The sequence below is a fragment of the Plecotus auritus genome (assembly GCF_963455305.1).
Source record: "Plecotus auritus genome assembly, chromosome: 4".
Lineage (NCBI taxonomy): Eukaryota > Metazoa > Chordata > Mammalia > Chiroptera > Vespertilionidae > Plecotus > Plecotus auritus.
In genome coordinates this window covers 20,403,642-20,430,129 of record NC_137775.1, presented here as the reverse complement: position 1 = coordinate 20,430,129, position 26,488 = coordinate 20,403,642, and the positions used below count along the sequence as shown (strand labels likewise).

Genomic DNA, 26,488 nt, shown 5'->3' with positions numbered 1-26,488 from the left:
AGATCATGGTACCACTCAGCTTAAGGCCTTCCATTGATTTTCCATTGCACTTACTAGTAGAATGAAGTCCCATGTATCCAAAGCTCTGAATGGCCTGGCTGCTCCAATCACATCTGTGCCACTCTCTCCCCTTGCTACAAGTCCTTTCAGATGCTTGTAGGCTACAAGCTCTATTCCACTTTTTCATCAGTTCCTTTTACATAGATGTTTCCATCTCAGAGAGCCTTTCCCAAGAGCCATTCATAAAGTAGTCCCTTCCATCGAATCTTCCAACACCTATTCTCAGTACTTCCAATGAGGCACCTGTTTATTTTCTTCATGGAATTTATCACATGTGTTTAAATCTGTTTTCTGGCATGTTATCTAGCCTTCCCCTAAATGTAATGCCCTGGAGGGCAGGGACCATATCTGTATTTGTCATCACAGTAACATCCATGTCTAGGATCTTGATTGTCTCAAAATGCATGGTCATCAATATATGTTAGCTAAATGAAATTATGGACACTTCTAATAAGGTGGTTAATATTTCCATCATACATAAGAGAAAACTGAGTTCAAATGCTTCTTTTTACTCAGTATCCCACTTTGCTTTTACTTTCTCACCTATCCCAGCTGTCAAGTGAAATAAATTATGGTGATACTTTAGAAAACAGAAAATATTTGAAAGACAAACTGTAGAGGAACATATAAATCGAGCAGAAATGAGAAAAAATGATTCTGAATAAACATTGTGACCCCAAGTGAAAGAAAAGAGGATCATTTTATAATGGAGTCAATTGGTTTTTTTCTAGCAACCTAGAATTAATTAAGTTTTTAAAGGGTACGTGGATATTAGTGTTAACAAAGCTAGAGTGCCTGGCTTTATGAACTCAGTAAAAAAGCAAATAAAATCAGGAAAGAATAGGAATATATAATAGTGAATCTAGGGATAGGAAGTTTTGATAAAGAAAAGAAGGTGTTATTAGAGAGATGAAATATGGAAGGCTGCGAGAATCTCTAGAGCTCCAGAATTTATCATCTTTTGATTCAATGAAATTATTATTTTGTAGACTTCAAAATAACTTTATTTATCAAACAATTATTGTGTGAGAGGCACAGGTAGCTTTTATTATCCCTCCTCTTCTTTGTTCTGATACTTGAGTACTTCTCTTTTCCTACCTAATTGTTACCATTATTTAGCATGCAATTTGAGGTTTTTTCACTTCAGGATACTTTTGGTGACATCTCTCTCCACTGGAATTGCTCACCTCTTTGAATGATTATTGCACTTATGTTCTGCACCACTTACTGGTCTCTTAATTATATAGTGCTGTGATCCAATTTTTCATAAGTATTTATTCTTCCTCCCTAAACAGATTGTTAGGTCTTGAAGGATAGGGATTCTGATGTAATTTTCTTGATAATCCCCTCAGCATCTAGTGCATAACTTACCAAAGATTCTCAATAATTTTTTAGAAGAGAGTAAAGAAGAAATGAAAAGTATAGCCAATTAAACCATTCTAATATTCAGACAATTTTATATTCCATGGGCATTTGGCACTTGTATAAAAGATGATGAAGGGTTCTGAGAATTACTAATGTGGGAATAAGTACTAAGGCAAGAATAGGATCAAGGAATTTATTATTCCAATTGAAATAGAAACTTTAAGGTTCAAAGAGAGCTTTCTGGTTTGAAATAAAAACTGCTAGGCTCATAACAAAAGAATATGTTTCATCAAATACAGCAAGTATTTTACATGCAAAGTCAAATTTGCATTGACAGAGTTAATTCATTTCAAGTATTATTTTTCTCTCTCGACATGAATTTTAGAAAAGTGAGTACTTCAATGAATTACATTTAGTTTTATTCTAGGTAGGTAAATCGGAGCCCAGTTAAAGAAAACACATTTTGCCACAAATATGAATCTAAAGCCTGTGTATCCTCTTGAAGCGCACATTATTTCAGAGCACAAGAGAACTGACAAGGCAGGCAGTGCCTAGAGTATTTCTATAAATGGCATAATGGGTAGTGTGCTGAAGTGGAACATCTTGGTACACTCAAATGATTCCTTAAAGGCTTCATTTTAAAAGAACTTATGCTCCTATTTATCTGCAAGCCATGCTCTCTGTCAGGGAATTGGTGTTTGCAGTTTTTGACCAGGTTTTAAATAAAATCAATTTTCAAACTACCTAAATAAAATACATATAAGTAAATAAAAATTATTACCTTAAAATGACATACTGGTATTAACTAAGAAACATTAATATCCTTGTGAATCTAGAATATTGAGACAACAATAAATATCTCAAACTTTAGCTACTAAACAAATCAAAGGCCTGTGGGGAATTTCTTCCATATATTATGTTCTTGACATTTTAAAGATAGCGTCCTTTAGATGATTGCAATTTTGCTGTATTCTTAGGAATAAAGTAGAGAAAGAGTAAGGCACAAAAGATTAAAAAATGAAGAAACAATTTCAAGAAGACATTATGTGAGTTGCACTCTATTTGAAAGCCATGACTTTTTGGCAGACAATCAAATTTCTTCTTTAAGTAATACACTATCATTTGATTCTGCAATCTTTGATATAAAAAGATTAGACTCTTTTTAGAACAGTTGATTGTAAGAAATGATGAAGGGACTTAGAATGCACTGAGAATATATTCTTGCAAACTTACTTCACAAGAGGATCCAGTGTACCCTGGTGGACATTGACAGACTTCCACAGCTGACGCAAAGCTTCCATCGGTAGGATAGGGAACAGCAGAGTCGAGGCCAACAGAGCTCAACCTGGGGCAGAAGGAAAAAGAGATGGTAAATAAGTAAACAAGCTCCCAGGTATTATATAGCTGAAGGAATAGTACAGTAACAATGAGGTAAATATAAGCAAATTATCTGCCTTTAGAAAGAAGGCTAAAGAATCTGCATAACTTGAAGCTCTAATCATTCGTTGTATTAGGTAAAGTCTGCTCAGTGAATAGTGTGCACAACCACTACCGCCATGACGTGCTGAAAAGTTATGAGAACATTCTTGCTCATTTCTTGGTTTTTTTTTTTTTTTTTTTTTTGGCTGTGTTTTGATTTCCCTTGTTTTTTTTTTTTTATTTTTTGTTTGTTTGTTTGTTTGGAGAGAGTTCAAGATCACATATTTGAAAAGGTTTTTAAAACAGAAAACATTAATATAACTGATTTAAGCTAACATTTAAACTAGAAAATCAGGAGGCAATAGGAATAAATTAGAGAAAAAACATGGTACACATGATTTAAAAATGGAGGAAAAAGTAAAAAAGATATATATTCAGTATGAGCCATTAAATTGGAAGAAAAGACAGAAGAAGAAAGAAAGGGAAAAGAAATAATCTTGATTTATTTTTCTCAAATCAAGAGAATGATTTGTTGGTAGGTAAAAGTCAAATATTCTCAAATGTTCAGTGAATTAGTTAATTTGTTTTGGGCCTAAATTGAATTCATTGTTTTCTGTGTCTATGGGTTTTGCTATATTGATACTCCTTTACAATCTGGTGATTTTAACAGAGTGATTTGATATCACTTATTATTTTGGGTCACAGCTGGTTTGGCTAAATTGAAAAAATGCAGTTACATAAGTTGTATACAATACACACACTCACAAATATATATATAGTCTCTGACATTTACCAGTTCTTAATCTCTCTAGGCTTCAATGTTGTCATCTATGTAATGGATAATATGAGTCCGTAAATCATGAGCTTGATTAAAGGATTAAATTAAGTAATAAATATAAAGTTCTTGATATAAGATATAACATGTAGTTGATTATTAATTAGTAGGCATTTTATATTTTCATTGACTGTAGAAATACTATTTGTATCCCTCAAACTAGTTTTTCATCATTTTAACAAATTAAATAAATTTCAAACTTAAGAGCCCTATTAAATGGCTGCTATTGATGCATAATGATAATACTGGTTTTCAAAATGATTGATAGACCTCCATATCACATAATATGGCATCCTTCAAGCATAAGAAGGATGCAATTGACTCTTGCTATGGCAGGCATTTTTATTTCTTTTCTCAAGACTGGTGGTAGATTTTAATTGAATGGCAATTCATAATTAACAAAAAGCTTGCCAGTTTTAGGAAAGTATTTCTTTAAAAGTGACAACCTTTCACAAAGCTGTAAATTTTTCAGCAACAAGTTTCTAAATCTTTATTATTTTTACCTCCATTTACCAATCTTAGTCCTTTGATAATACCTTGAAATATGCATGAATCCATACATGATCAGGAAGTAGAAAAGGAAAATCAAGTTTAAATCCCAGAAAATAGGCATTTGGACAGTGAAGCCAGGTGCTAAAATTGTTAGCTGGCATCCTCTACAGACAAGCAGATTATCTTTGGCTACAGATGAACTCATCCAACACTATTTCTTAAATGCTTTCTTCTCTGGGGGTAGAGCTTAGACAACCTGGCAGTGGTAAGCATTAAAAATCACTGTTTTACAGTGTCCAGGTTACATAGAGATTTTTAGAAAACCTCTAAATGGTCTTTTTTTTTTTTTTAATAAACTTGAATATGAAGTGTCATTGGAAATCCTTTTTTAAATTGAGGTGAAAATTCACATAACATAAAACTAACCACTTTAAAATGTTATTTAGTACATTCATAATGTTGTACAACCATCACATCTATCTTATTCCAAACATTTTTATTAGACAAAAAATAACCCACCAATTAAATAGTCACTTTCTATGTCATTCTTCTCCCAACTCCTGGTAGGCGCAAATCTGCTTTCTGCCTCTATGGATTTACCTATTCTGGATATTTCATGCAAATCAAATCATACAATATATTACCTTTTGTGTTTGGCTTCTCTCTGTTAGCATAATATTTTCAAGGTTCATCCATGTCTTGGTATTTATCAGTACTGTATTCTTTTTTATGGCTGAGTAATACTGTATTTTATGACTATAGCACATTTTGATTACCTATTCATCTGTCAATGGATGTTTGGCTATCTCCATTTTTTGTCTATTGGACATAGAACCACTATAAACATTCATGTACAAGTATTTTATAAGTACCTGTTTTAAGTTATTTTGGGAATACATGTAGGAGTGGAATTTCTGTATCTGGCAATTTTTCTTAATACAACATAAGCTTTGGAAGAGTTACTAAACTAAGGATAATTCTGCTTATGTTGACATGAGCATATGAACTCCTCCTTGAGAACAGAGACCCTGTCATATCATCTATATACCTGGCCTGATCACCTCAATATATGCTCAATGCACTTTTGTTGGATGGATGGATAGAGAGAACAATAGATAAATGTGAAATACATGGATACATGGATGAATGAATGGATGGATATGAAACTAAACACAAAAACACATACATACATATATACATACATACATACAGTGGATAGGTGAATGGAATTTAGTTATATTACTAGTAATTAGTAGCATACTCTATAACAAATGATACACTAAAGCTTAGTATCCACATTTCAGATGAATAAAATCAGATAAGTTTAAGACACATTACTTGTTTGATCTAACAAAGAAAATAAATTGAAAGATGTTAGAATTAAGACTTGAGGTCAAAGGCCAGAACTCATCTGAAAGTATTGTGGCACCTAGGTGCCAGCAATTAATAGACTGTCGTATGACAAACATATTTCTGATCACTTTAATTTCACAATGAGATGATTTCAGGATTATTATACTAGGTAATTGTCATATGAAAGACTATAACAATTTACTAAATAGCAGACTGGTCAATTGTATACAGATATAATCCCAGGATTTTCAATATAAAATTGATAATTAAAATGTAAGGAAAGTATTAGAAAGTTAGAAAGTAAAAAAAAAAAAAGAGTAATTGAGTACTTTAAGAACAATTTAAAATATAACAAAACAAAACAAAAAATATTTTCAATGAACTGTCAAATTTCATTTGTCTTTGAACAACAGATGTTTCTCTCCTTAATCTATGTAACCATTTGAGCTATGAGAAATTTTATCACGCAAACATCTTTCCCAGCAATACTCCACATTAGTATTCACTGAGCAATCCCAATGTTCATTAGGTTCTGCTATTTGTTAAATGGGATTTTAATGTGTTTAACAGTTTTAAGTGTTACTCATGAAGAAGGCTGCAGTTTGGGGTTTATTTTTCCCCCTTATCCAATATGGTCATTTTCTTTTCTTAAAACCAGGCTGCATTCATTTAAATACATAATACTGGCAATAATAAAGTACTGATATTTGGAGATGCATCAAAGATTTGCCAACTAAGTCAAATGTTTTAGCTGGCTCTTTTTCCTTATTATTATGACTTGGATGTACAGATAAGCTGATGGAGGAAGAGAAAATACATAATTATATAAGCTGAACTGTCCCTGTTTGCAGGTCTCCCACCCTGAATCCTTTCTCCACTTTTTTATACTGAATTCCATTTAATTCTATTTAAATAAATGTGATTTTAGGATAGCAACCATATATAATTTTTTTTTCTTTTCAGGTGCTTTGTTCTATTTTGTTTTGTCAAAACAAGATGATGACTCATAACTCTTTTTAGCCTCTGTCTTGTAGAAGTTCCACAAGGTACTAAATTTGAGAAGCCTGATAATTTTCACTCTTTCCTAAGATGGTAACAAAATCATTCAGTGGCCCAGTCAATGTCTGAGTGGGCCACCTAAGAAAGAGCAAAACATTTTCCCCAAATATTTTCAATCCCACATCAATTAAGGTAAATGACAGACATAATTTTATACTGTTGCAGCCATTCATCAAAAATACATTAAATGGTGCTCAGCTGGTGTGGCTCAGTGGTTGAGCATTGACCCAGGCCCCAAGAAGTCACTGGTTCAATTCCCGGTCAGGGCACATGCCCAGGTTGCAGGCTTGATCCCTAGTGGAGGGCATGCAGGAGGCAGCCAATTGATATTTCTCTCGCATCGATATTTCTATCTCTCTCTCCTCTTCTCTCTCTAAAATCAATAAAGACATTTAAAAATATATTAAATATTAATATCAGAATTCATCTTTTCCTACTTTAGTTCTACCAGTGGGTACTGTGCAAACTTCTATTACAACTGTTATATTATTGTGAATGTATGTCTGACTTTCATACTGGACTTTGCTTTCTTTGAATTCAGTGATCATTTATCCATCTCTGAATCCTCTTTGCTTAGCCTAGACCTACCACATCATAATAATCATTATGTACTGAGTGTCTGCTATCTTGTATGCATTATAACGGGGGCTTGATGGATATCTCACTTAAGTATCAATGAACCCAATGTAGTAATCATGTTTTTGTCCACATTTACAAGTGAAAAACCTGGGTCTCAGAGAGGTCAAGTGCCTTGTCCATATAATACAGTTAGCAAATGGTGCAGCACAAATTCAAACCCAAGTGCGACTCCAAAAGCGATGATCATCTTGTCACTTGCATTGCCTCTCAACATATGCTAAGTAGCTTGTCAGGTGTTTTGGATACATCATTTTCTTAGCCTTCAATCTTGAAAGTTAAATATTGTTTCTGCTATTTTACAGAAGAGGGAACTGAGACTTAGAAAAATACACAAGGAAGGTGCTCAGTAAATGTTGGCAGACGGAATGAATCTAATATTTACAGAATAGATTTGAGAGGCAGACACAGATTATGGGGAGGAACCACATGTGGGTTTAAATCCTGGCTGAGCCTGTTACCAACAGCTTAGTACCTAGCAATTGCATAAATTGTTTAAGTCCTAGAGTCCTTATCAGTATAATTTCTTCAAATTATATAGATAATCACCTGCATCATTCATTTCAAAATTAAAAAGTATACTACTGATACTATTTCTATAATCACCAAGATTCCTTTGTTTATAAGGATTTTGTAGATCATTTATTATATAAATTCTGAGTGGTATTTCTGATACTAAAAAAGTCCCCCAAATTTACTCTAAAAGTCCTGTGAAAACATCTTTCCTTGAAAAGATTCTGCATTTTCTTTGAAGCAATAAAGATGCATGGGAGCATCACAATAAGGTTATGCTGGCCCAGTTGTGCTCAGATTCCCAGTGGAATCACAGAAAGCAAAAGTTTACTTGTGCAAAATCCTCCACAGCCCATGACTGTTCAAGGCAGCTGACCTTTATGTGCTATCAAGATTTCAGGTTCTTTTCATCTTCTCGTAGATCAGTATGATACAGAGAGTCTCCGACTGGCAATTCCATGCTTTGTTTGGGGGTGGAGGTATAGGAGGTAATACATCATTTCAGATCACACTTCATTGGGCAAACCCAGTCATATGACCACATCTACCCTCAAAGGTTAGGGAAATGAAATATTCTAAAAGGAGATTGAAAATTTGATGAACAGTATTTATGTCTACTCTAAAGTGAAAGAAATAATATATATTTTTTAAGTTCTACGCTGAATAGGTGTTAAGGAAAAGCTGAATGGGCTTCCTGCTTGAGTTAAATATCAGATGATACTGAAAAGCTAAGGCTTGGGGAAATTAAAAGAGTAAAATAAGCAGTTAGGTTAAGTTTATTTCTCTTACATCCTTGAAATAAGGATGAAAATTTTTCTAGTTTTATCTTCATCTTATAAAAGAGGACAATGAGAAAGAAATTGAATAATTTTATTGTATGGGCCTCTCAGAATTCTGAAAAAGAATGACAGCGAAACTGTCACAATTTTAGAAATATCAGTATGTGCTTTATTCTAGATATCTCCAAGTCTTAACAGTGTTTGGGGAAAATGCTATTCTTTGGAATAATGCAGATCAGATAAAAATGCTTCAGATTTGTGGGCTGATTTGCCATTAGCTCTGCTTTTGTAGCCCTCTAATTCCATTTTCATGGTGATCTTTTGAGGTTGGCAAACAATGGTCCTCCTCCTTATTTCACAGAGGAGGGGACTGAAATCCAAAGAGGTCAAAGGCACATTTATGGCTAAAACTATGAAATAGCTGGGTTGAGAACAAAAGTCAAAATCCTGACCTGCACCCAATTCTCCTTTCACTACCAATGCCATCCACAGCATTCCCCCTTTTCCGCAGTTTCTCTTTTCTTGGTTTCAGTTTCCAAGGTTTCAATCACCCGAGGTCAATCACAGTCCGAAATGTTAAGTGAAAAATTCCAGAAATTAACAATTCATACGTTTTAAATGGCACACTGACCTGAGAAGCATGATGAAATCTCATACCCTCTAGCTCTGTCCTCATAAACCATTCCTTTGTCCAGTATATCCATGCTGCATACATATACTACCCACCCTGTAGTCACAGAATAGTTGCTGTGGGTATCAGATTGACTGCAGAGTATGGCAGTGCTTGTGTTCAAGTAGCCTTCATTTTACTGAATAGTCCCAAAGCACAAGAGGAGTGAAACTGGCAGTTCAGGTGTGCCAAAGAGAAGCTGCAAAGTGCTTCCTTTAAGTGAAAAGGTGAAGGGTCGTGCCTAGGGCAATGTGTTGTGCCAGAAAGCATTGAATCCTATGAAGATTTCAGCAAGGGATTCCCTCAAACAAGGAACACCAAGCCATGTACTGCAAGTGTGGGATGGTTAAAGAGATGGAAGGAATAGTTTTGAATTAAAAAATACAAAAATTACTGGGGAAAGAGAGAGACTTCCTTCACATAACTTTTGTTACAGCATATTATAATTTTTCTATTATTATAAATCATTCTTGTTCATTTCTTACTGGGTCCAATTTATAAATGAAACTTGGTCATCGGTATGTATGTATAGGAAAAACATAGTACTGCATATATAAGGTTTGGTACTGTCTGTGGTTTGGGGCATCCATGGTAGGTCTTGAAATGTATCCTTGGTGGATAAGGGAGGACTATTGTAGCCACATAACTGAAATGATCTAAGCCCTTTGCTGAGAGAACTACCATAGAAGTCCTCCTTAAATAACTTAAAACACGAATTTTTGTTGAGATCATTTCAATTTACTTGTGCTTGCACACAAACTGTATACCAAGTCGGAAGCCTACTGTGCAAGACAAGTTGAAATCAATTCAAGTAATGTTTCACAAATATGAATCAATCCACGAGTAGATCAGAGATTAATAAAATATAACAAGCTTACTGACTTGGGATTCATGCTGACTTTCAGCTCACCTGAAATGGGTAGGAGTTTCAAACCTGACATTGGCTTTTCCTTCTTGAACCAGAAAGCTGCCACCTACTTGGATTAGTCCTGTGTCAGTTCACATAGCCATGCTCTGTGAACATGTCGCTTGGGTTTGGGCACACTTCAAAAGACTTCACATGGAACTGATGATTTTAAGATGGATAGACACAGAAATCATCTGACATAAATCAGGGGGAAACGCCTTTGGATTAATTAGTCTGAGAAGCAATGCTGACAAAAATAAATAAGCCCCCTAGTCAGTTTTTTGTCAAATTGGTTATCATTCATTCTGAAAGCCAGAGGACTCGTCTCTTTATACTGTTTAAACATTATAACAATCTCTTTTTACTAAATGAGGAAAAACATAATTAATTCCTGAGTGCTGCTTCTCATCTTCATGGCATTTTAATCCAGCTCCTAGCAGAATTGCCTCTGCAAAAGAGGTACATTGTTTGGCAGTGATTCTGTTTATGAATCTGCAGATCCCTCCTTTGGGAGGCGGTAATGATGATTACACTTAGTGGAAAGACAAACTAGGCAGCACACACAAATGACAGACCTGGGGGAGCATCAGAAAAAAAATCCTCTTGTCGATTAAAAAGCATTGGAGACATTGCTTTGATGATGGGTATGCCAAGTTGTCAGTTTGGGGTCCCATTTGATAATTTAACTTAGTCTGATTTAAAAAGGTAGTTGCCATGATAGCTTGTTATTTGTTATTAGAGTAGAAAAGGAGAAAGGACGGAGCTCATTCAGACACAGGTGAAGTTTACATTTTGTCAGGCAAATGTCATTGTTTCGCAAACGAAAAGCATAGCAGCCTACAGTAAGTCAGACATGGGCACGTCTGGTTCACATCAGGGAGTTCTCTCTTTAAGGAAAACAAATGGAGAACAAAAAGGAACTAACTTTTGAAAGTGTTCTAGGTAATGAGCACTTTACATAATCATCACATAATTTTCACAATGACCCTGAAAGGTGGGCACCATTATCTCCACTTTACACTTGAAGAAATCAAGTTTCCACAAGGACCAATCACTTGCCAAAGGTCACACATATAATCAGCAATCGAATTTATTGAATTCCTAGTCTGGTTGGCTCCAAAGCTCTTCCTCTTTCCTTTATACCATGCAGCCTTTATAGTCTTATAGTGTTTTATAAAGAGACTTGGGGCTATTTAAATGAAGGTGTTTATTTCTTATTATAAACTATACTAGAGGCCCAATACACGAAATTCATGCCAGAGTAGGCCTTCCTTCCCCTGGCTGCCAACAGCGGCTTCCCTCTGGCACCCATGACCCAGGCTTCCCTCCATCACCTGGGACCCGAGCTTCCCTCCGGCCCCTGGCAGGCACCCAGGACCCAGGCCTCCCTGGCAGCCCCGGCTTTGTCTAGAAGGTCGTCTGGAGGGATGTTTGGCCTAATTAGCATATTACACTTTTATTATTATAGATATTGCCCTGGCTGGTGTTGCTAGGGGGTTACAGCATTGGCCTCCAAAACAAAAGGTCGTGGGTTGATTTTGGTCAAGGGCATGTACCTGGGTTGCGGGTTTGACCCCTGGCCCCGGTTATTAATGTTTCTCTCTCTCTCTTTCTCCCCATTCCCTCCCTTCCACTCTCTCTAAAAATCAATGGAAAAAAATATCCTTGAATGAGGATTAACAATAAACAAACAAACAAACGAATGAGCTATATACTATTAAGTCAGAAACTAGTTAATTAATAGAAGAAAATACTTTACAAACTAGTTTCTGAATATGGGTAGCCTGAAATTACATCTATTTGGTGTCCCACTCTCTGAGTCATAAAGGAGACTTTAATTTCCAGTATAGCATTTCTCAGTTTAGGGATCATTTTTATCACATGTTCTGGCAGAATTGCCAATGAATCACCAAAGGGCTAAGACAAATTTATTCTAGGTATTTAAATTTTTAGCTTTAATAGAAACACTTTTCAAACACCAGTGCTCCATTATTATCTACTAATTGAAGACAAGGAACCCTAGACATCTTCAAAGGCACTCCTAATGGGCATGCTTGCCCCAAAGAAAATATACAAACACTGGGAGATGCAGTTCTTGAGTTTACCTGTAGATGGCATCCACCCCAAGGCTGTCTGTGATCTGTATGAGGATTCGCTTTAAATCCACAAGCACTGTCATAAACTCTTTTCTACTGACTGGAAAATTTGTGCCATGTATGGTAAATGAGTCTTCTTTGAGTGACAATGGATAAATATAGTCTTCAGATGGTCGCAGTTCCACCTCATTTTGGGCTGTGCTGATTCTCAAGTCTTTTCCCTAAAGGGAAAAAGAAAGTATTAAAGAGTAAAACTGAAAAGTGAGTATAAAAGGGTACAAAGTGTCTGCATTTGATTTCTCCACTTTGTGGATTATCCTCAGTAGGTTTTTAATTTCAGGTTGGCTTTCCCTGTCATTCAGCATATCTCTGGTATATATGAAAGGCAGAGAAGGCAATTTAAATAATAGCCCGAACCAGATGCATTGCAATGTATAAGCTTCTTGGTTATGCATGACCTTGCTCCTCCCCCACTCCCAAATAACTAAAACAATAAACACCTGGACACTCACACATGTATGTGATTACAAATCCTTTGCGTTTATACCAGTGCACAAAAATTGTATATTTCAAATATATTATTTTATGGTGAATGTGGGTTGTATATGAAAATAGGGAAGAAAACTTCAAATGATGTATTAAGCTATTGTTTTCAAGGACTTTCTACATTGAAAAAAACAAATAAGAAAAACCTTGCATTCTCATATTCACAATAGGGTCATAGCATCAAAATAATAGGGAGTATATTGACTGAGCTATGACATTTAGATTATCTTTCTTATCTTAGTTCATTCATACTAATGACATATAATTTCTCACCATTTTACATTTATAGAACCCTTTTATCTCAAAGGTATTCCAAGGTATACTTCTAGTTTCATAGACACACACACACACACACACACACACACACACACACACACACGATAAGAACAACAGAGCCCGGGGCTAAATCAACCTTGACCTATTCAGAATCATAAATGTGCATGCAAGTGTGTGCCTTTTACTATTTGTGAATGTTGGAGGGAGGGTATGAGAAAGGGCCGGAGAAGGCCTTCAAGATTCCAACATCTTAGAATTGCCTATGAGCCTCCAAACCCTGAAAGCAGCTTCTCCCATATGTTTCTTACTTAAAACAGGAATTTTGAAGTCAAAATTTAACAACACCTAAATAAACAAGTTTTCTTTTTCATTTGCTTCTGCTTCATAGAAATAAAAAAGTAAAACAGATTCTACTTGGAAGCAAGGGGAGATGGAAAATATACAACCATGTACATCAGCATTTGCCCAAACACGTTCATCATACTTATTTCCTTAGGACCATAGCCATTATGTTTTTAATTTAAATTTCAAGCCAGGTCTAAAGGTCTGCTTTATCCCTAGAACCCAATGAATATACTCAGTCTTCTAGATATGTCTTAGAGTGAAACATAGGACTGACATAGAAACAAATGTCTAAGACATAACATTTTTCTATCATCATAGTATATAAATTGATGTTAAAGCAACCAAGTAAGGAATAACCTCAAATTAAATCTATAATAATAAAAGCATAATATGCTAATTAGACTGGACGTTCTTCCGGACATCCTTCTGGACAAAGCTGCAGCAGTGGGGGCCGGGGCCGAGGCAGAGGCAGCCTCCGTGGCAGGTGGGGGCCGAGCCCCTTGCACGAATTTCGTGCATCGGGCCTCTAGTAAGAGCATAAAACAGTTGAACATGAATGACCCTTTCCATACTCTACCTCTAAGATAATCATAAACTGGAGTATGCGTGCTGTATCTTCTTCTTCTTCTTCAAGGTCATATGATACGGTAAATGTCAATTGTCCTCCAGCCGCTGTGAGCTATAAGAGAGGAGATGTGTAATCATTACAGGACAGGAGATGCGCTGTTATATCATATTTTGCTTATCATTTTAAAATAATTTTATTGTTTTAGAGGGCAGGATTTGGAAGAAGCAGAAATCCCAAGAGTGCAGAGTAAGAATGACAGACATTTCTTTAGAAGTAACCTTTATACGAACCTTAGCAATCAAGGGCGAGCCTGACACAAATATCAATTCAGGTGTTATTTTCCCCAGTATCGCAGGCTTGCAGAAATATGTTAGGTTCCAAGAAACCACACATAGCCTCTCCTGTCAGTTTCCGAGTCTATAGCTTGAGCTTTACACTTTCCAAACAGAAAAGGATCTTTGTCAAAATGGGGCCCCATCCCTAAGGGTCACTCACTTTCTGTGGGTCTAAATGCTTTCAACAAAGACATCACTCCCTTTGACAGGCACTTTACATAGACTATAAGCTAAGATGAGAAATTCTGCTGGTCAAAGAAAAATAAAAGAGTAGCATCAAATTTTATATTATGATAAAATTTCTTCAAAACTCCCAAAGAAAATACATTTTCCTGTGTAACATCAAATATGCTTAGTTTGAATGAATGTTATCCCTTTTCATAAAACAAACTTCTTTTCTCCCAATATGCCTGCTAAGCCCCATACTGTGTATGCTTGAGGTTTACATCTCCTGACATTGACGGTAACCTTGGAAGCTCAAAAGTTTTCAGCGTTATAGATTTATGTCCCAATATCCTTCTCAAATTCAATTCCTAGCTCCTACTAGGTATTTTATCAATTTAGAAAATTCTAAAGAGCTCAGTCCTCTTTGAAATATATAAAGTGTCCTTTTTTGCTGCCTTTCTAGACTCCTCGCATTGAGAAAACATCTGGCTGATTTTGAACAAACATGCTATGTGGTATTGTGGATGCTTCTCTTAAGAGAACCAAAAGCCTTTTACATAGATTCACCCCTCATTACTCACAATAATGCCAAGTGCTCCAGTCCAGGCAGATATTTATTGTTTTATATTTGAGGAGACATTAGAGGAAGGCTATTTCTCAGTGGCGCTGGGGGATAAAAGTTTTCTGAATTTTAGTTCCTTACAGAGCTCCACGTAATGAGCTCTTAGAAGACATTGCAGAGCTTCAATTTAAAAACCTTGCTTAATCAGCCACAGTGAGCTCTGTGTGATTCCCTGCGGAACAACTTTGAGAGGAATCAGGTTCCTCCTCCTCCATCCAGTGTGTCAGTGGAAGGGCTTTGTGATCAGGCTCTGCCCTGAGAGGCCACAGAGAGCCAAGGCTGCAACGCTGGGTCTCTGCTTGTCAGCATGGAGGAAACAGCAGAATACAAATCACCAGCTTTGTTTTATGAATATCTTCATTTACAATGCTGGAGTGGAATTTTTTTTAAAAGGACTATAGCATTTGCATTGACTCTGTCACTCAAGCTCCAATGTTGATTCCTGTCCTTATAAATGATCTTGCTTTCCTATCATGTGGATCGATAATAATATAAAGCATGAACTAAGGGTAAGATTAATTCAATCTATTATCCTGAGGACTTAGAATAATAATAGTAATAAGAATTAAAAATTGCTTTTTCACTCATATTTCATAAAGCATCCCCCCCAACTCTTTTATGCATCTTTGATACTCATACTTTGGCATTATTGGAAGGAGTTTTTGTATCATCTAACAATTTTCATGATTGAATTCATTCTTCTTCCACCTAAATTATGTGAAAAACAGACAATTTTTTGAAAGATGCATACTATTCCCAGACTTTTTTTTTCTCAAGTCACAAGTATGCATTTCTATATTAGAATCATTATCTTTTTTATTCATTCTAGAGGTAAATATTTATGTTAACCTCTATATAACTACTTAGTCAAATATTTATTTAGGTAATTAAAAAATAATTGCTTAAGATATCATCCTGCAATTTAGAGGTTGTATCCCTAGAAATAATTACTTACTCTCTGTTAAGTTCCTTTGCCTCTATTTTCCCTTTAACTTCATAATTTCTTCATAAGCAATAAAAGCAAGCATATTTTTGCTGTTGTTTCCAGCTAATACATCTTCCCCAGTGAATATACACCATTGTATGGAATCCTTTGTAACACGTCAGTTATAAGACAATACATCTTTTCTGGGCCATAGTGATTTTTTGGGGTGGGGTGGGGGAGACAAACAACTTTGAGAATATTCAGAGTGTCAACTGTCCCTTTGTACAGCTCTGGATGAAGAATCCTCTGCCTCTTCTTTCCAAAGATCTCTGACTCCATCTCCCAAATGTCACCTTTGCTGGCTTCTATGTCCTTGCTTCCCGCTCTAGGTATTACCTGTGCTTATGTATTAGTTTCACTGTCAAACTCCGTGATATGGGGTATTACATTCATTTTCTTCGTTCCTACCCATTCACCTTTTCTTATTTTATCTATTGCAACCTGTCTTTCACCCCTAGTACTCCATTAAAATACTCATTGAAAGGTAATTTATTAACTCTATCTAGCAACCACTAATGGGCCTTTTGTTCAGTTTTATTCTTAATCTTTATGTGACATATTCTTAAGATTCCTGGCTCCTTTGTCTTCTACTGCATTAAACTATTTGGAGACTCCTTCCTCACCCTGATTATACCCCCATTTCATTTATAAATAAATTTTTCTTTCTTATTCTCTATTCATTGTACAGATGTTTCCAAGATTCTTGCTTCCTTTTAGTTATCTTTTCTTATTGGCTTTTCCATTCCTCTCATCGATTAAACTATGTCTACACCTTGTTCCTCAATCTATGTGTTCCATCTTTTGCTGTGTCCCTATATTAGTTTGCTTATTCTTCCATAACAAGTACCAGAGACTGGTGGCTTAAATAATAGAAATCAGAGATCAAGGTATCAGCAGGGTAGGTTTCTTTTGAGGCCTCTCACATTGGCATAGAAATGGCCGTCTTGACCCTATGTCCTCAAATGCTCTTCCTCTGAATTTGTCTGTGTTCTAATTTTTCCCTTCTTATAAGCACACCAGAATGTTGAATTAGGATCCTCCTAATTACCTCATTTTAATTTAATTACCTCTTTAAAGAACCCTTCTCCAAATGCTGTCACATTCTGAGATTCTGGGGGTTAGGACTTCAAACATATAAATTTATGGATAGATACAATTCAGCCTTTAACAGTTCTATATTGAGTGATTGTTCAATAATGTCTCAAACACTCAGCGTACTCAAAGCTAATCTCATTATTTGGATCTTCCTAGGAAGCAAACTTGATTATTTTCCCCAAGTTCCATGATCTGATCAAGACAATTGCTTTATTTCTCTATTTCAAATTGGAAACCATAGGTGCAATACAATATTATCTTCACTTTGTTATTTATATCAGATTACTTCCTCAATCCTACTCTCTTGAAATGCTTCTTATCGAACTTTCTATTTCCTTTGCCACATCACATTTACTAGGCCCCCATCAAGCTTTGGACTCAATTCTCTGACTTCAGTCTTCTTGTTGGGGAATGTTTTATTATTATTACTTCTGTTTTTATACTTCCCTGATGAAGAACCTCCAGTAGTCTGGGATCTATAATAAAATTCAACTTCCTGTGCAGTTTAAATACCCTCTATGATCTATGCAGCCCCTTGTTCACAAAGGCACTGTGGGATACTGTAAATGTTCAAAAGAAATACAGCAGAACTCTATATCTGTTAGACACCACACAAACAACTAGTCAAGTTAGTTCCTAATTTTAACATGAGATAATGCTATATTCCTTTTAAGAATGTTCTCAGAATTTTGAGCTGTTTTTGTTTATGGAATGATAATAAACTAATTATCATTCCCATAGCATTCTGGTTATTCAATATATTTTTATTTTTTTCAGAGAGAAATGAAAGAGAGAGAGAGAGAGATAGGAACATCAATAATGAAAGATAATCATTGATCGGCTGCCTCCTGCATACCCCACTACTGGGGATAGAGCTGGCAACCCAGGCATGTGCCCTTGACCGGAATCAAAATTGGGACCCTTCAGTCCACAGGCTGGTGCTCTATCCACTGAGCCAAACCAGCTAGGGCTAGCATTTTGACTATTTAAATGCTATTCGTTACCCAGCTGATGTCCCACTGGTCAGAAACTGAGGGGGAAAAAAAAGGTTTTCTAGTAATATTCCCAAAGTCTACTGAGGAGTCAGTGGCAACCATAACAGACAAGAGAGCTACATATGGGTAGAGCTCTGTATAAACCAACTTAGCCATTAACACTGAAGAAGTCTAACAATATAGCACATGACATTAGTGTATGTACAGTATACATAACTTTAATTTTCCACAATTTTGGACTTTGTAGACTCAGTTTATTAATATCATTGAGGCTTTCAAATTCCTCCCTTTTGGGGACAATATTGATTACTGATTACTGTAATTTTACAGAGCACTGCATGTACAGCAATAGAACATTTCATTTTCTCCTGCTATTTTGAAACTAAACTATCATCATTCTATTGACTAGAGAAATATGGTCTTCCCCAAGTAAAAGTAAGTGGAATTCCAGGTCCCTTTAAGGTAATCCTTACATTTACTTAATAGTTTAGACTATATTTACCAGAGATGAAAGTTGTATTCTTTTTCAATACAAAGAGAAAGTGCATTAAGTGAGAATAGTTCATTCTAAAGGGTCTCCAAGGACCCAGCCTTTTACGTTTCTCCTTACATCAAACAAAATTCTTTTCAGAGGGATTCATATATCAAATTGAGAAGACACTGCAGGGAAAGTAGCAGCACCAATTCATTCCTGGAGATGGTTCAGAGCTAAGCCATTCACTATCCCAATCCTCAATTTACTCCATTAAGAAAAGAGCAATACAAGTAGCTGTTTCCCATGAGTACCTGTTTAATTCTACCTTCAGGGGGAAAGAAACAGCTTGTTTGCACGTAATATTATAGTTACTCTGCAATATATTACCTAATGTCACACGTAATAATGTAGTGTGCATGTGGCATATTGCATTAAAGATTCAATGAGGCAGAAAAGTTTTCCCTCATGATTGGAAAAGACAAAAGGTAATTCATAAAACCAACCTTTATAAAAGTACTTAGAATTAGGCTACTTGTGCTCTAGCCTCTCTCTTTTTTCCTCCCAATCTCAAGAATCATGAATTGAAGGGAAAGGATGAGTGATCTACGGAGGACAATATATTTGGGGGGGGAATCTTTTTATAAAAAAAGCCTGGAATATTTGGTTCTCTGATGTCAGGACATCATCACTCTTACTGCACTAAAACCTAATATTTGCTTTTGCTTTCTAGAGTAAATATTTCAGGGGGAATATACTAAAATCAAATGAGAAAAAGGCTATGTAATATTGATTTGAGCCAGATAAATAAAACATATCTGTCAATTTCAATTTAGCATCACAAACAGAGCAAGTGATTCCCTTCTTTAGATTCCAAACCCCTGGAGCCTTAAACTCTGAAAAGATGCTCCTCCCACATAAGTATTTATTAATGCATCTATTCATGGCGCTCTCTTTTAACATAGAAACAGCATTCCATTTCAGGTCATGCTTTTCTGTACATTTATAACACTGAAATAAGAGCACGTTTCTCTTCTTTCAAAGCTTGGTAACTATTTGAATAGAACAGATGCACGGAGATGTTGAATTAGTGAATAGGCAGAATTTACATTAGAGGTCTTAAAGTTCTATCACTTTTAATGCATAGAAAATGGACTGGGAGTTGTATGAGTCAAACAGACAATGCATTCTAGAATGTTGATTTGGAAGGTGAGAGATTCCTTTATATAGTACAGGTATACAAAGAAAATTTTGAAGAATGCAACTGCTTGCCTGCCTTCATTTCTCCCTTTCTTCTTTTCTTCCTCTGCCAGCTTTTCCTGCTTTCTTTCCTTCCTTTTACTCACCTTTTTTTTTCTTCCTCTATTTCCTCCTCTTCCTCTTCTAGCCCTTCCTCCTCCTCCTTTTCTTTCTTTTTGGTATTCTAAGTAGAGTTTTGACAGTATTTACTTTGCAATAACAACAATGTCCTTTTCACACATGCAACTATTAGAACTAAGTTGAGGAAAGGGCTATCTTCGGGATATTTTTCCCTTTTAGATTAGGCTACTTCTAATCTGACATGATTATATTGCATTCTTTTGCATTTTGTATCATCTGAATTGCATAAGTATCCAAAGTAGTGGTGAAAAGTATGAATGTGACAGGGCCAAGGCCAGAGTTTTGTGGCAGCCAGTCTTTCAGTGTAACACTAACTGACCAATCAGTGTCCTTGCAGCCTGGTCCTCCTGGTTATGAAATTTCTCAACCTTATTTATTCTTCCTAACTTTCACCATGACTTTTCAAACCCTCACAACTGACCTTCTAGCCAATATCTTATCTAATGAAAGAGTAATATGCAAATTGACCGTACCTCCGCTACACCCACAAGCCACGCCCACCAGTCAATCAGGAGCGAATATGCAAATAAACCCAACCAAGATGGATGCGGCAACAGAGAGCAGGAGGGAGGCTTGGATTTCCCCGGCAATGGAGGAAGCCAAGCTTTCTGCCTGCCCTTGCCGGCCTGGGCCTCCATTCAAGGCTACAAAGTTTCAATGATAGAAGATACATAAATCCAAACAGAAATGGTGGCAGCAATGGAGCTGGAAAGAGCAGGAGGCTAGGGTTGTCCCTGGCGATGGAGAAAGCCAAGCTTCTGAAGCCCTGGACTGCCTTGACTTCCGCTTAAGGCTAGAAAGTTTCAATTATAGAAGATACATAAATCCCAACAGAAATGGCTGCCACCAGGGAGCAAGCAGGAGGCTTGGCTCCACTCCAGGCTACAAAGTTTCAATTGTAGAAGATAAATAAATCCCAGATACCAGGGCCCCCGCTTGGGTCGCCGGGGGGCCGGGAGGTGGCCGGCCTGCAAACCACCACAGGCCCCTCACCCAGGCCTCCCCACACCCCAAGGGAACCCCCACCCTGATCCAAGACACCCTTCAGGGCAAACCAGCTGGCCCCCACCCATGCACCAGGCCTCTATCCTATCTAATAAAAGGGTAATATGCAGATTGACCATCACTCCAACACACAACATGGCTGCCCCTATGTGGTCAAAGATCCTGCCCCCATGTGGATACAAGATGGCCACCACAAGATAGCCAGCAGGGGAGGGCAGTTGGAAGGGACCAGGTCTGCAAGGGAGGGCAGTCAGGGGTGACCAGGCCGGTAGAGGAGGGAAGTTGGGGGTGACCGGGCCTGCAGGGAAGGGCAGTTGGGGGGGACCCAGGCCTGCATTGGAGAGCAGTTGTGGGGAACCCAGCCTGCAGGGGAGGGCAGTTAGGGGTGACCAGGCCTGCAGGGGAGGGCAGTTAAAGGCAAACAGGCTGGCAGGGGAGCAGTTAGGCATCAATGAAGCTGTCAGGGGAGTGGTTAGGGTGTGATCAGGCTGGCAGGCAGAAGCGGTTAGGGGCAATCAGGAAGGCAGGCAGGCGAGCAGTTGGGAGTCAGCAGTCCTGGATTGTGAGCGGGATATCCGACTGCCCGTTTAGGCCCGATCCCCCAGGGACATCCTTCAAGGGGTCCCAGATTGGAGAGGGTGCAGGCTGGGCTGAGTGAATTTCATGCACCGGGCCTCTAGTTCATATATAATGATTCTTACTGAAAGTGCCAAGACATATCCTTTACAGTGTTTTGACTGGCAGAACGAAAACAAAAGTCATTGTGAGAGACATATCTAGGGGAATTGAGAAGTCAACATGAGTTACCTATATACATTTTTGTTTAAATCAATTATTTATTCTCTTGAATCACACCAACCTAAAACTTCAGCATAAGTTTCTATCTCCAATTATACTCTCCCTATGGTCAGTTATGGTTCAAAGCAAATGTAATTACAAGGGTTTGATCAGATAAGAATGTTTCTGGTTGCAACAGAAAATCAGATAATGAGAACATCTCACAAATAAGTGGTCCAGAGGTAGACAGATCAAATTTTATGACACAACAAAAGAATTATTTTTTTCCTATTTCATGTATTTTTTACAAACACTTAGATCCTTTGGGGGCACTTAAATATATAAACAACCCATGAATAGATTTGCTAAAAAGAAGAGGATAAAGTTCTTGGAAGTACATCCCATACAATAAGTTAGTATTTAGTGTTTTATTGTAGGTCTTATGACTTAGAGAACTGTGTGCTACTCTGTGACTTGCATGATCAAGTACTGAGTTGAAATAGTACAGTCGCACTCAGCCAGTGTGGCTCAGTAGTTGAGTGTTGACCTATGAACCAGGAGGTTACATTTCAATTCCTGGTCAGGGCCCATGCCTGGTTGCAGGCTCAATCCCCAGTAGGAGGCATACAGGAGGCAGCCGATCAATGATTCCCTCTCATCATTGATTCCATTTCTCCCTCCCTCTCCCTTCCTCTCTCTGAAATCAATTAAAAATAACATTAAAAAAAACACACACCACACAAACAAACAGTAAAATCTCAACAGATGTGAGTAAATGGTAGCAGCCAAATTCTCAGAACTGCTATTTGTTATCAAGCCCAGACTCAAAAACAGGGTCTTTGCAACAGCTGTTTCTCTTCTGTTTACTAACTTATGTTTAGATAGAACATTCCATTACTACTTTTGCTGAGGGTTGTATTGATTTATGTGCAAATATTCAGCACAAATAACACATGTATACTTAATTAAACAATGATCTAATCAAATCAGAAATTATGATTTTATATATACATATGTTTCTTATCGACCAGAGCTTAAAATTTCTTAAGTTCTCTGCCAAAAATAAAAGAAAACTGCATGCTCATGATATGTCATATTGATGATTAAAATAACAGGACACATTTTAATCCAAGTTCCATTAAGCTAAAGAGAAACAGACTTAACTATTTTCTCATTAATGATAAATGAATAAAAACAAAATATATTATCCTGTGGGAAATTTATGAGGACATTGTAAAAAGAGATACCAGCATTGTTATTTTCTATTTGAATGAGAATTTTAACTAACCTTTCTCTTACTGCTTAATTATTTTGCCTTAGAAAGATATTCATTGCTTGGGGTAGAATGCAGCTAGTGTATAGCCTTTCCTTCTCTTACTGCAAAAAGAATGAAAAAGAGTGTGAAAAGCAGAGTTCTCTTCTTGCCCAGAGGCAATTCTCAATGTTTATACCCTTAAGGACACTGAATATGACTGGAAGGGCTGTATGTTTAAATGAGTCAGTTAATTTCATGTTTCATTATTTAAATAAAGCTTATTTTGAAATAGCAGTCAACTATTTTCCACAAAAGCAGTGGCCAGAACACCAATCTTGGAATACTATTTTGATTTGATGCTAAATGGACCTGCCACTATTCCTTTTTCTCTCATTCATGAACTCTGCAGATGATTCTTTATTACAGCAGCAGAAGCTGGCTGTGCATTTCAGAAGAAAAAAATTCCCAAACATACAATAGAAACTAAGTCTCACCCCAGAAGAGAATCAACAAAATTAATCAATTAATTTTTTCATAATGAACAGATAAAGAGGTGTGTTCGTTTTCTGACATGTCTATTAATTAAGGAATCACATCTAAAACCCACCACAAAAGATCAAGCTCATACCTGAAGACTTTCTAGACCTGAATTTGGACTGTGTTTCTGGCTTTAAATGATTTATGGTTTTCAGAGTCTGAGTTAATTTTCACTAAAATGAGCTGAATTGCACTGAGGATGAAATGAGAAAATACACATAAAATTCCTCACCTAGTACCTAACTCAGGATATCTATAATAATCTATAATAATAAAAGCATAATATACAAATGGACTGAATGACCAAACAGCGAAACAACCATCTGGATGACCTTCCAGACAAAGCAGCAGTTGCAAAGGCTTACTCTTGCACGAATTTCATGCATCGGGCCTCTAGTATTCAATAAATGTGGTAAGTTATACTGTTTTAATAAGGATCATTTGCAAACTTAAAAAATATCACACATGCTTCACACAAAACTAATCATAATGATATTTATTTCAAAATTCTAAATGCAGTTTAAAGTCTTAAGAGTTTCTGGAAGAGATCACAGTGGTGGCAAAATTCACATCTTCTTATGTTTTAATGCTTCCCTGTGGTACTTTGCACAAGCATCTTACAAATAGTATAGGCTGCATAAATATCTGCTGAGTGTTAATCAAATTCAACACTATATATTATTTCAATGAATTATAGATGGAGAAGGCATAAAAACCTGGGACAAATTTGTCCCACCCCTATGAAATACTTTGTGGTTTTATTAAAATGGGTCTTGATTGGCTTTCTCTGTTCTTACCCAAAGGAGGTATGTCTAGTTGAGCTTTTCGGTTATTTGAATTTACTACAGGAAATTACTGTACTGCTGACTGACAAATCACAAATGTGTTTGTTTGAAATTAAGAAACCTTTAGCATTTGGGAATTTAAATCTGCAGTTAAAATATAAACTCAATCTCTAAGGCAGGGGTCCTCAAACTTTTTAAACAGGGGGCCAGTTCATTGTCCCTCAGACCGTTGGAGGGCCGGACTATAGTTTAAAAAAAAAAAAAAACTATGAACAAATTCGTATATGCACTGCGGGCCCGGGATGAGTCGGCTGCTAAGCAGGACAGGCAGTGGCACCCAGCGGGCCAGATAAATGTCCTCCGCGGGCTGCATGTGGCCCGTGGGCCGTAGTTTGAGGATGCCTGCTCTAAGACATTTAGGCATTTGCACACATAAAGCAACTATATGTCATTACTTTTCACCAGTTTCTATATACTAGAATAATAGCATTAATTCCAGCACCCATTAAATACATATTTTATGACATAAGTACATTTTCAATATGTTCTATTGGCAAATGACATACTCTCTATATTATGAAGACACCTAGCACACAGATGAAAGAAAACAATGGTCCCACTGTGATCAGAGCATGACACTACCGTTTAAGAAGCAGTTGACAAAATAAAGTTCATCCATAGAGATGTGACCAGATTGTTGATGGTTGTAAAAGCTGAGCAAGAGGTTTGGAAAGATCATGGAAATATTTAACTTTAAAAAGAGAAGACTTAGGGAAAACATGATTGTTTTCTTCAAACGTCTGAAAGCCTATCTATATATATAAAAGCCTAAGCGACCGTTATGAACGGTTGACCGAACAACTGGTCGAATGGTTGCTATGACGCGCACTGACCAACAAGGGACAGATGCTCAATGCAGGAGCTGTCCCCGGGTGGTCAGTGTGCTCCCACAGCCAGCTTCCTGCTGCCGGCCAATCTCCCATGGTCCCTCCCCACAGCTGGCTGGCCTTGATTGGCCCTGATTGCCAGTCAGGCCAAGGGACCCCACCTGTGCACAAATTCATGCACCAGGCCTCTAGTCATATAGAATAGGAAGAAAACTTGCTCTGTTTGTAGCACAAAAATAGAACCTATATATATGGAAGTGGGAGGAGGGTACCTTTTGATCCTATATAAGAATTAACTTATAATATCTATGAACTAGAGGCCTAATGCATGGATTTGTGCACCAGTGGGGTTCCTCAGCCTGGCCTGCAACCTCTCGCAATCCAGGACCCCTCAGGGGATGTCAGACTGACGGTTTCAGCCCAACGAACTGCAGGAATATGCAGTTCAAACCCAGAGAGATTAATCTCCAGGCCCTACAGGGATCAGGCTGAAACCAGCAGTCCAACATCCCCCGAGGGATGTGGTAGTGTGGGAAGCGACAGGCAGCCAGGGAGGAGCCCACGGCACATGGCTCCCACTCATCCCAACCCACTGCACCTGCCGCCACTCGGCAGTTCTGCCACGGAGGTGGGAAAGGTTCCCACCACCACAGCTGCACTCGCCAGCCTGAGCCCCGCGTCTGGTGCCCATTGGTCAGCTGAGCAGTGCTCCTGCTGTGAGAGCACACTGACCACCAGGGGGCAGCTCCTGAGTTGAGTGCCTGCCCCCTAGTGGTCAGTGCACATAATAGCAACTGGTCGACCCATTGTTTGGTCATTCGGTCCTTTAGGTTTTTATATATATGGATGTTGATAATAGAATGACCTATATCCCTGAACATATATGACTAGAGGATCATCTGTTTGAGTTGATGGAGAAGGAAGTTCTACATCTGCTGGGAGGATGGACTAGATCTGATATCACTGGACAATTCCAATTCCATAATGCTAAACTTTGCAGTTAATTTAGTAATAGTAGGTTAATTAAATATTAGGGTAACTCTTTGCAATGTCTACTGTAGAGTACCAGAATAGTAATTAGTTTTATACACACCTGCTCCCTGGTCTGTGATGTTAGAGATAAAGCATTTAGGACAGAACAACACAGTCATTAAGAGAAAACTACATGCACAGACAAATTTAGAGAAACAGAATGACAAAGTGGGAAAGAGTATAATTTCTAGAGCTAGATTCCTGGGAGGAAATAGCTCTGCCCCTATTAGCTGTAAGTAGAG

General features: G+C 37.3%; 1 protein-coding gene across 2 annotated transcripts in view; it reads right to left on the bottom strand.

Moving 5' to 3' along the window:
- The window catches only part of LAMA2 (laminin subunit alpha 2), a 519,987-nt gene that overhangs the window by 224,877 nt on the left and 268,622 nt on the right, over positions 1-26,488 (bottom strand). For both annotated transcript variants that reach the window (XM_080664727.1, XM_080664728.1), the window contains exons 13-15: positions 13,929-14,030; positions 12,194-12,405; positions 2,659-2,770 (exon numbers count right to left, since the gene is read on the bottom strand). In XM_080664727.1, coding sequence (XP_080520853.1) covers positions 2,659-2,770; positions 12,194-12,405; positions 13,929-14,030 — 426 coding nt within the window. The remainder of the gene's footprint in view (positions 1-2,658; positions 2,771-12,193; positions 12,406-13,928; positions 14,031-26,488) is intronic.